Genomic DNA, 11,438 nt, shown 5'->3' on the forward strand with positions numbered 1-11,438 from the left:
ATGGGAGTCCCAGGAGGTGCAAAAAGAGAAGCTCTGTTTACAAATGTACTTAATAAAATAATCAAGGAAAATTTCCCTAATCTGGAGAAAGAATTGGGAAACAAGGTCCAGCAGGGGCACAGAACTCCCAACAGGTTTGACCAAAAGAGATCTTCACCACAACACATAATCATCTAGCTCTCTTCAATCTTTTCATAAGGAAAAGATCCTGAAATGTGCACGTGAGAAAAATCAATTGACATGTAAAGGAATGCCAATTAACCTCACAGGAGATCTCTCACAGGAAACTCTACAGGCAAGAAGAGAATGGGGTAACATAGTCCAGATTCTAAAAGCAAAAAAAATTGTCGGCCTAGGATAACATATCCAGCAAAGCTTTCTTTCATCTTTGAAAATGAAATAAAATTCTTCCAGAGTAAAGAAAAGTTAAAAGAATATGCCTCTTTCAAACCTGCCCTACAAATGATACTTCAAGATGTTCTCTTGACAGAGAAGAGGAATAGCACCAAACAAAACCAAAGACAAACGGGAAGAACATCCCAGTAAAATGACAACAGAAGACTAAATCAATGAACAACCCATTGCTAAAATGACAAGACCAAAGTACCACACATGTATATTAACCCTGAATGTAAATGGCTTAAGCTCAAACATCATAGACTAGTAAACTGGATTTAAAAACAAAACCCATCTGTTTATTGTCTGGAGAAGACACACTTCAACAAAGATCAGCGGAAACTGTATCACATGGGTTTTGTTGTTTTCTGTTAGTTTCATCTCTTCAAAACACTTTCTTATGATTAAATCATTCAATGACTCATAGATCATGCAGTGGCATCATTTTCTTCAAGAAGGTTCTTGATTTTCATTTCCTCAGCTACACGTTAGTCATTTAATAGCATGTTGTTAACTTCTTGGTGTTGTTAATTTCTTGTTTCTCCTGGATGTTGATTTTGTTTTGTGGCTCTTCATTTAAGGGGAATGTATAGTAGTTGTGTAATGGAGACTGTCATATCTAATAACATGTCATTTAACTTCATGGCATTGTACATTTGTATTTTTCTTTCTATTGTTGATTTTGTATCATTACTTTTCATTTGAGGGGATGTACAGTAGTTATGAAATGGAGACTAACATCCAGAGGTGAGGATGCAGTGTGGTATGCATTTCTGTTTCCAGACAAAGATGGACTTACAATGAAACTGTTTACTCTATCTTGACAACAGGATTCTGGACTCTCTGCCATTGTCCATGCCCGCAATGATGGACATATATGATGAACTATATGTTAGTAATGATATAGAGGAACTAGGTGGGGGGAGGGAATTGGGGAGGAGATAAGGGAATATGGAACTGTATCATAAAATGACAGCAATAATAATATAATGTAAAAACAAATTATTTGCTTTGCTTATCATAGGACCAAAACAAGTGTTTACGCATTTCACTAACTCATAAACCAGTCAAGGGCTGTTGAGGGTAATTTTAGTTCTTAGAATAACACCTGTGTTTGTTGTGTTCAGAATCCATGAAAGATGTTTCTACAGGAAATTTAATGTCAATTATATCCCCAAACTAAAAATTGATAACGTATGTAGGTTTATTATTACAGGTTTGGAGAAACTAGGTCATCAGAGAATCTGCTTCATGTGGTGATTTTTCAGACTTGTTTGATGGAATTCCTGCTTTTTATTCCCTCATGAAATAGTCCAAGTGGAGACACTTGTGTTTGGTGACTTAGCAATCTCCATGCAGCTCATAGCTGTTGTTGCGCCTGTTGACAGTTTGCTGTGGGTAGAAAAGGGGGAGGTTTTCTTAGGTTCCAAGGGAGGTGAATGATGGAGACTTCAGCAGAGGCAGACATTCAATTTACATCATTTGTGGCCTAAACTCCACTGGAGAGCTCTTAGGGCTGCCCTATTAGTACTTTCTTCAGGGGTGGGACTGACCATGATGTTTTACAAGAGACATCTTTAAGGAATCTCCCACAGCAGTAGCTCCATCTCCATTTAAGTCTGAGTGAGGGAGCCAGTACGATGGCTCTGTAGGTAAATCCTTACCTTGCATGCACCAGGAACCCATATGGATGCCAGTTGTGTCCCAGCTATTCCACTTCCCATCAAGCTCCCTGCTTTTGTCCTGGGAGGGTAGTAGAGGACTGTCCAAGCCTTGGGACCCTCACCCACGTAGGAGACCACAAGAGGCCCCTGACTCTTTGGATCAACTCAATTCCAACCACTGTTGCCATTTTGGAAACAGTGGATGGAAGGTCTTTCTCTGCCTGTCCTTTTTTTCTATAAATATGCCTTTCAAATTAAAATAAATAAATATTTCTTTTTTTAAAAAAAAAAGAAGAGACTGTGCAGTAGCTTAGCATCTAAAGTCCTTGCCTTACACTCTCCAGATTCCCATTTGGGTACCGGTTCCTATCCCTACTTCCCATCCAGCTCACTGTGGCCTGAGAAAGCAGTAGAGGATGACCCAAAGCTTTGGGAACCTGCACCTACATTGCAGACCTGGAGGAGACTCCTGGCTCATGACTTCAGATCAGTGCAGCTCTGGCCGTTGCAACCACTTCAGAAGTGAATCATTGGACAGAGGAACTTCCTTTCTACATCTGATTTTCCATGGAAATAAAATTAGTTTATAAAAAAATAAATTAAATAAATTAAAATAAAAGTGAATAAGGTCTTGTAACAGGAAGTTTTAAACTGTGTATGGTATCATTGTCATTCCACATGAGAATGCCAGACAGTAATGTTATTTGTGAAACTTATGCATAGATGTGAAAAAAAATGGAAGTTTTCTACTATACATCCAAATTGCGTTAACACTACTGACACTGGTTTCCAGCCACCATCTGCTCCTGGGACAATGAAGCAAACAGCCCAAGAGTAAGCTGGGACTCTAGGGAAACAGAACACAAAGCTTCAAATGCATGGGTCACCAGTGATGGTGACATGCAGCTCAACTAACCAACCAGTGGCTGCCCCTCCTTCCAGCTCAGTGAGAAAACCCCTAAGGTGGAGGCTGTGTGAATGAGATGCATTGCTGCTGTTAACCCAGAACTTTCCAAGACAGGAAATCACTCTCCAAAGATGGATTATAGGGGAAGGTAAATTATGACCAAGCAATGGAGAACACTGTACTGTCAAGTGAGTGTGTGTGTGTGTGTGTGTGTGTGTGTGTGTGTGTGTGTGTGTCAGTCATCTCATCACACACGCACCATCAGTGTTGCTGCTCATTGTGTACCAGCCTCCTACAGGAGCAGTATAACTGAGGGACTTAAGTTTGTCACAATCTACTTGGTGCCTCCCTCAGTTCCAGCCTTTGTCTTTCTGGAACTCCTCCCTCATCACAGGCCCACATGCTTCTCCACTGCCCCCACCAGGACACATGGCCAGTTTTACAGACTGTACCTGCCTGTCCTGTGACCTCTGACACTATTTACAGTCTTCTCCACTCAGCAAAAATGTCAACACAAGTTGGATCGTGCTGTTCTCTCACTGAAACCCTCCATGTTTCCCTGTGGGCCCACAGCACCTTCTGTGCTGGGGTCTCTGTCCATCTCTGCCCTCACCTCCCACAAAAGCCAGGCCCTAGATGTGTCTCTCACTGTGCTGTGTTTGGGCAGGAGAAGGTTACATTTCCATTAAGATAGTAGGAGCAGAAGAGATGGGAGGAGAGGAGGACAGCCATGGCAGTTCTTGCCTTCCACCTCCTGCCTGCTCTACTCAACAACACTGAGCTGACCCAGCTTTGGCGATGCAGCAGCTCCAGAGCGCTGGCTGCTGCAGCCTGCTGCCTGACACGGTCCCCTTTGCGCCCTCTGTCCTACCATCCTGCAGGTGACATTAAAGCATTTCCCTCACCTGGGTAACCAGTTCCATGAATTCCATTCATTTGTAGTTCAAGGACTTAGGACTTCTGTTTTCTGCTATCCCATTTTGTGGGAAAGAAGTCATCAGCCTGGGAAAGGCACAGAGGCTCAATACTTTAATACCAGATCTCCGCTGGAATGTCCTGTGACATTAAAATCCTTCTAATTGTGTGATTTACGTAGACCTTCCTGTGGCTGTGTCTGAAAACACTTGTGTCTCCCAGCACAGCCTTGTAATGGCCACCAATGCCCTTCTTTTCATCCATGATAACTGGATTTTCCCTGTACACAGCACTGTACAGAATGAAAACCAAACCTTCACATATTCCTGGCACCCAACTACACCATGTGAAGAGGAGATGGGTGCAGGCCCCAGGCTGAGTGGTCATTGATGAAGCCTGCCCCTCCCTCTCCTGTCTGTAGCGTGGCTGCGGTGCAGCAGCCACGCTGGGCTGAGTTCCTCTGCTAGTGCTACGCTCAAGGAGGGGCCTGGATAGATCCCTCCTGGTCCTCAGAGGAAGCACCTGCTGACACCTGGAAGCTGGACTTCTGGTCTCTAGAACTGCTGCTCACAAGACTGCTGTGTGAATGAGGCCCTTGAGCCCTTGATGGTGCAATTAATTCTGTTTCTGCCACCTATGCAGGGGACCTGCATTGAGCTCTTGTTCCCAGCTCCATCTTTAATCATGTTGAGGAGCAAACCAGTGGATGGAATGGATCTCTCTCTCTTTCAATTTGTCTCACACACTCTGTGTATTTAACTCACTCTACCTCTCACATGAGAAAGGCAGATATGTGTGAACATTTGGCATGACAGTTGGGTCACGTGTGAGGACTCCTGCATCTCGTATCAAAGGGCCTGGGGTCCCAGCTTTGCTTCTGATTCCAGCTTCCTGCTGATACACAAGCTGGAAGCAGCAGGTGATGGAATCAGCATAAGTATTCCTAACACACACACAGGGAAGACCAAGATGAAATTCCAGACCCCAGGCCTCAGGCAGATCAGCAGGAATTTGAGAGTGAATCCGTGTACAAAAGATTTTTTTATCTCAGTCAATTTTTGGCTGTCTAGCTTCCAGTTACAAAAACAAATCTCTCTATTCAGGTGGTAACAAATCTTGATCGCATATTAGAGATAGTAAAACTGAAACTCAGAGAAGTGAAGCTGTGACCCCAAGGAGTCAGAACTAAGAGGCAGAACATGCAACATGTGGGATCAGATCTGAGGGGTTCCAGCACCGGTGACCCTTCCCGAGGTAGGTGGCATGTTCTGATGCCAACTTTCCATCCTGCTCCTCTGTTATCAATTGGCCACCTGGTGCCACCTATTTAACCTCACAGTGAGTTATCCCTGAGTTCTTCCTTTGGCTGTCACTCTTCCATGTGCAGCTGGTGGGGACTGTGGCCTTGGACCATGGGAGATCTGGTGCTCCACCACCTGTTCTGGAGTGGGGCCCAGTCCAGCACCCTCCTCCTCTCTGTGCCTGCCCTATATTAGAGGCCAGGTTCCGTTTCTCCTTCCCTTCTTCTCCAGATCCACAATGATCCGGCTGCTGAGCTCCCTCCTCCTTGTGGCCCTGGGTAAGCCCCCATCCTGAGTCTGTGCTGCCTGTGCTGGCTTGGGCAGGAGCCCTGAAATCTACCCCCCACCCTGGGTCCTGTGATCCCAACACCAGTTTCCATAACAAGGGTCTCAGTGTGTACCTGGGTTTAGTAGTGGGAGCTTTCAGCTTGGTGCTGAGGAGCAGAGGAGAGGGGAAACAGGGGATGGATCAACTCAGAGGAAAGACAGGGAGCAGCACCAAGTGCAGCAGAGTCCTTGGTGGGGAGAGAACAAAGTCTCATGGTTAAGAGTCTGGCTCTGTGCTTAAAGTGCATGAGATGGAATTTCCACTCCTCTGATGAACACTCTAGTTTTCCACTCACACTCCTTCTAGCTGGCTCCATAGCCTGTGATCAGCCTTGTGCTGCTCTCTGCCATGTTAAGTTGAGCTCTGTCCCTCTCCTGTGAGCAGCTTCTGCTATTGACAATCATGGTGACATGATATTTACTGAGTACTTACCATCTGCTCAAAATACTGAGTGATTTTTCTATGTCCTCATGTTATTCTCATCACAGCTCCGTAAGGTCAGTACTATCGTCCCCATTTTACAGATTCTGTCATTAACCCTCAGAGAGGTAAAGAAGTTCACCCTAGTACAAGGGGATGGGCCGTGCTCTGAACGCAGGGGATCTTATTTCAAAACCTCTTCCGAAAAACTCGTTCAGAAAAATTTACTGGTGTGTTTTATTTTTTAAAGAGAGAGGAAAAGCTCAGAGAGAGAGACTGATAAACACACCTGTCCCTCCCTGGGTTGCTCTCTAATGCATGACTAAAGACGGCAGTCCATGGGGACTGAGGCTCCAGCACTCAGGCCATCATTTCAGCCTCCTAGGGCACACACTGAAGGGAGCTGGAACTGAACACACAGAGTCAAAGCACAAACCAAGCACTTGGTGTGGGCTGTGGGTGACTGACGGGCTGTCCTACCACAGCACCAATGCCACCCCAAAGCCTCCACTCTCGGGGACAGCAGCCAGCACTGGGAGAGGGCTCCTTGTCCCAGATTATGTGAAGTGTCACCCTCCTCAGTCACTCAATTTAGGGAGACTGCATTTTATCTCCATCCTTGGAGTCCTCGGACTCTGGAAAGTCCTGTTGTAGTGCCAGTGCTCACTTCAAAGGTGGCTGCTGAGGGTCAGAGGGCAAAAGGGGCTTCAGGGCTAACACAACATACGTGGTACCATGGGATTGGGATCCTTCCCAGCTTTCCTGTTGGGGTCTCCCTGGTTGACTGATGCCCCACCTCTGCTCTCCTCTCTTGTCTCTGCTCTCTAGCCACAGGCTCACACCCACCAATCCACATCCCCTCCAGCCACTTCTCCAACCCCTCCAGCCGTGTGGTCAATGGTGTTCCTGTAGATCCCCCATACAAGTATCCCTGGCAGGTAAGAGCAACACCAGCTGCACTGATTCCCACTGTGGGCTCTGGACTCCAGGTTCGGATTGCAAAGTCTCGAATTCTGATCCCATAGCTCCCTTTGCAGCCCTCACACCTGCTTCATATGTTCTAGCAACCTGGAAGAGTCAGCTTTACCCAGAGATTCTACCCATGCCATCCACAAACCTCACTGGGCTGTTCTCACATTGGACTCATAGATAGAGAATGTGTCCATGGCCCAGAGTGTTCTCAGGAACATTAGCAAGCATGTTCTAGGAGGGGCAGAGAGTGAGTTCTGTAGCCCTGTCAGCTACACGGCTTCTCCAGCAGTGACTTAGCCCTGCCATTGCAGCAGGAAAGCAGCCAGAGAGCACGTGTGCCTGAGTGAGTGGCCTGTGTGCAGTCAGCATCTGTGTACACAGAGACCACAGCCAGCCTGGGGCCGTGGGTCACCCTTGTACAACCTTGGTCTCCAGAGAGATTTTGAGAAACTGAATGAACAGGAAACCAGAAGGGAGGCAAAGGAGTCAGGGTGAGCTGTGCTTCAGAAGATCCGAGAGTGCTGAAAGAGCTAAGATGCAGGAGAATGGGACCTGAGAGAGCAGAGAATCTTAGGGCTGTCAGTGGACAGAAGATGTGGGGCTTCTCTTGGGTAAGGAATGTTGGGGTCTTAAGTGTGGGTAGACTGAGCATCCCAGTGATCCCTGAGGAAAAAGGGATAGGGCCTCCATGAGCAGGTGTGCAGATGTGCAGGTTGTCCACTGTGTCACTCAGAAGGGGCTGCTGTTCTCCATGTAAACACACACTGCATAATCTGCAGTTTTGACCTAAACTCTCAGAATCATCCTTTCTGGGCCCCCAGGTTCTCTTGCAGTATCAGGCGAGTGGAGGCTGGTCCTTCACCTGTGGAGGGACCCTCATAGGTTGTTGCTGGGTTATGACTGCTGGCCACTGCATCTCGTGAGTTCTCTTTCTGCTCCCATCCCTGCCCTGTCAACTGCCCCTGTGCAACACCCAAGCATCCCAGGCCAGGGGGTGGTTATGGGGGATTGGCAGTTAGGCCGAGGCTGACCTCCCCTCTCATGGCAGGAGTGGTCGGACATACCGGGTTGTGTTGGGAGAGCACGATCGTTCAGTGACAGAAGGACCTGAGCAGCCCATCATTGTGAGTGACATCTTCGTGCACCCCAATTATGACGACTATAATGTGGCCAATGGGTGAGTGAGCTCCCAGCCTGGGACCGGGCTCCTGTGTTCTTCCCTCCATGACCACAGCTCATCTAGTCCCTCACCTGTGTCTGGGTAGCTCAGCATTTTCTGGTGAGATCACAGCCAGGAGCAGAAACCTTACAAACCCAATACAGGACTTAGAGACTATTGTCATGGAAACCACAGTGCACCCCAACACGGAGCCTGTGGCCATAGGAAGTGAGACGCAGGAGAAATGTCCAGAGTGACAGCAGGCAGAGCAGTGGTCCTCATGATGTGGTCTGTGGGGCATCAGCACCAGCATAACCTGGGAACTCTGTGAGTGATGTCAGACCTCAGGGTTCAGCAGGACACAGCCTCAGAGCCTGGGTTTGTGTCCCAGAATAATGGCTGCCTTCTTAAAAATTATTAATTAATCAAAAACCCCAGCCATGTGTTGTCAGTGAAAATCTGGGTAAACAAAGACTCTAAAGTGGACTATGTCAACCACTGGATTCTGCAGCAATTTCATAGTGCTTGGAATGGTCAGATTGGCAGCAATTCAGAACTGTTGAGTTATCAAAACCACTTAAGCAGGACCCTCAGAGCATGCCCCACATCAGGGACCTTGGATGGGTGGGAGGCTGGGTGGGGCTTCTCCCTTTATCTCCCCCCTTTACCCCAGATACAGAAAAAATAATAATAAGTCTTACCCACTTTCCTGTAGCCCTTGACCCTTTGTGCACTAATGCAATTTCAAAAAAATCATTAATTTTTATTTTTGAAAATCAGAGGGAGATAAAGAAATCTTCCATAAACTGAATTAAATCAAAACACCTACAAGAGTTACAGCTGTGCCACATGAGGCCAGGAAGCCAGCAACCAGTCAGGATGTGCAAGCAGGATACAGAGTTCAGGCAACAGAGCCCCCAGCTGCTTCCGCACGTGCACGTGAGGAGGAAGCTGGAACGGAGCAGCTGAGACTGGCACCTGGCACTGTGATGGGGGATGCAGCCAATAACCACTGTGCTACCTGTCCCCTAATAACTGTGTGTTGCAGCCCTCCAGAGCATTCTGAAGGGTGACACCAGGAATGACACCAGGCACAGTTATAAAAGCCAAATGCTGAGGGCTTCTGGAAGCTTCTGAAGTAGAAGAGGAAAGTAGTAGCAGTATCCAAGGGGTTTCCAAGGCCACCAGGCTATATATGACTTTTTAAAAAAGATTTATATTACTGGAAAGGCAGAGTTTAGGGAGGTAAGGAAACAGTCTCCATCCACTGGTTCAGTTCCCAAATTGCCACAGTGGACAGAACTGTGCCGGTCTAAAACCAGAAGCTTTTTCCATGTCTCCCACATAAGGGCAGGGGTCCTCCACTGCTTTCCAAGGCCATTAGCAGGAAGCTGAATAGGAATTAGAGAAGGCACAAACTGAACACATATGTGATGCCAGCACAGATGGGATCTAGACTGAAATGCCACCATACTATGATTCCAACTGACCCCTTTGTCCCCACAGCTATGACATCGCCCTCCTCAAGCTGTCCAAATGTGCCAACAAGACGGATGAGGTCCAACCTGCCCGCCTCCCTCCTGCTGGCTACATCCTGCCCCACGGGACAGAATGCTATGTCAGTGGCTGGGGCCGGCTCACCAGTACGTGTTGCCCAGGGCCCATGGCAGAAAGACAGGCCGGGGTCAGGGACAGACGTTATTTCAGGTCTGGTCTCAGGGATTTTCTCAAACAGTGTGCTCAGCAGAGTATTTTGGAGTCTATATCATGGATATAGAGTACTAGATCAGGGATGTAGAGGCACATAGAACATGATGATAGTGTAACTGGGAGACCCCTCAGCCCAGGAGAGCATGAGTCACCATGGCCCTTTCATGGGCTCCTACCCTGCCCTCTGGGCCCTCATTGCTCTCTGTCTCTGCAGCTGGTGGAAAACTGCCAAACGAACTACAAGAAGGTCTGCTGCCCGTGGTGGACTACGAACACTGCTCCCAGTCGGGCTGGTGGGGCTCCACCGTGAAAGAGACCATGGTGTGCGCCGGCGGGGAAGAAGTCTCTGGTTGTAACGTAAGTCACTCAACTTCCATGGAGAACAGAGTCCTGGTGTACCTCTGCTATTCATGTAGGTGGAGAAGCTATCTTCTCTGCTGACCACAGTGAGGCTCCAGGCCAGGCAGGACCTGCGAAAGCACAGCCCACACACCCTGACTCCTGGCCCACCTCAAACGCCCCCTCCCCTGGGACCATCACTGTCCCTCCTCCTGATGCTCAGCCTGCCCAAGCAGCACAGCAGGGACACTTGCACCACCACCTTGAGTCACCCACTCTCTGGGCTCTGCAGGGATCCTCAACCACTGTGCTGTGGCAGCTGAGTCCTCCTAGGCAGCAGGGAAGGTGCTGCCAGCAGGGGGCGCTGGCATCTCTCGGGGCTCCCCCTGTGCCAGGGGCTGTGCTGAGGTCCTGTGTGGGTCCCTTGCTGCTCAGCAGCTGTGGTAACACAGACCCTGGTCCTGGCCAGCTGAGGCCCTGAGGCTGGGAGAGGTGCAGCAGTGTGGGTGTGTCTGCAACCCCCAGGTCAGAGACAATTCCTTCCAGCTGAGATGTGGCTCAGTTCCCACCCCTCTGACCATCACAGGGTGACTCTGGAGGACCCCTCAACTGCCCAGGAGAGGATGGTGAGTTGGAGGTTCATGGCGTGACCAGCTTTGTTTCTGCCCGTGGCTGCAACACAGAGAAGAAGCCCACTGTGTTCACCCGCGTATCAGCCTACATTGACTGGATTAAGGAGGTAATGTCTGCATAGCAAGGAGGGTTCCAGGCTAGGAACTCTCTGACATGGGGACTGGTGACAGGGCAGCAAGGTCAGATCCCGGTGAAGGGCTGCATCGAGCCCAGAAGGGCAGTGGGGGAGGGGTCCTTGGGGACATTCCCAAGGGGTCTAGAGATGTGTTCTGCTCTGTGTAATCTCAGAACTTCTCAGCCTAGACTGGAGCTTTGCACTTCCTTATTCAGTGAGGGTTTCTCAGTGTGTTCTCTGGTCGGGTTCATACTTGTCATTGAGGACAGAGGACACATGGCCAGCCACCTGGTGCAGAAGATGTGCAATGAACAATAATGGTGAGGAATGGTGAGAACTATAATGGGAAGCTGGGGGCTCAGGCATCATCAGCGGACAGCTGGCCACAGAGGGTTAATACTGTGCATAATTACAGTAGTGAGCATCTTTTAGATATCATGTAAAAATGCCCCAGGGTCTTCATGGGATCCTTGAATAATGGCTAATCCTGAATGGGGTAAGTACTTTCATCACCACTGCCATTAAAGAAAGAAACTGAAGCTCAGAGAATGCAGGACACTCTCCCATGTCACACAGGAA

General features: G+C 48.4%; 1 protein-coding gene across 1 annotated transcript; it reads left to right on the forward strand.

Moving 5' to 3' along the window:
* Nucleotides 1-5,421: 5,421 nt before the first annotated feature.
* On the forward strand, nt 5,422-10,865 carry LOC121156129 (chymotrypsin-like elastase family member 3B). The gene is made up of 7 exons (XM_040979739.1): nt 5,422-5,461; nt 6,760-6,869; nt 7,725-7,822; nt 7,952-8,080; nt 9,569-9,705; nt 9,987-10,129; nt 10,698-10,865. Exons 1-7 carry the CDS (start codon nt 5,422-5,424, stop codon nt 10,863-10,865), a joined length of 825 nt encoding a protein of 274 aa, XP_040835673.1.
* The last annotated feature ends 573 nt before the right edge of the window (nt 10,866-11,438 follow it).

Source organism: Ochotona curzoniae, unplaced genomic scaffold (genome assembly GCF_017591425.1).
Source record: "Ochotona curzoniae isolate NIBS_2020 unplaced genomic scaffold, NIBS_Ocur_1.0 contig_3255, whole genome shotgun sequence".
Lineage (NCBI taxonomy): Eukaryota > Metazoa > Chordata > Mammalia > Lagomorpha > Ochotonidae > Ochotona > Ochotona curzoniae.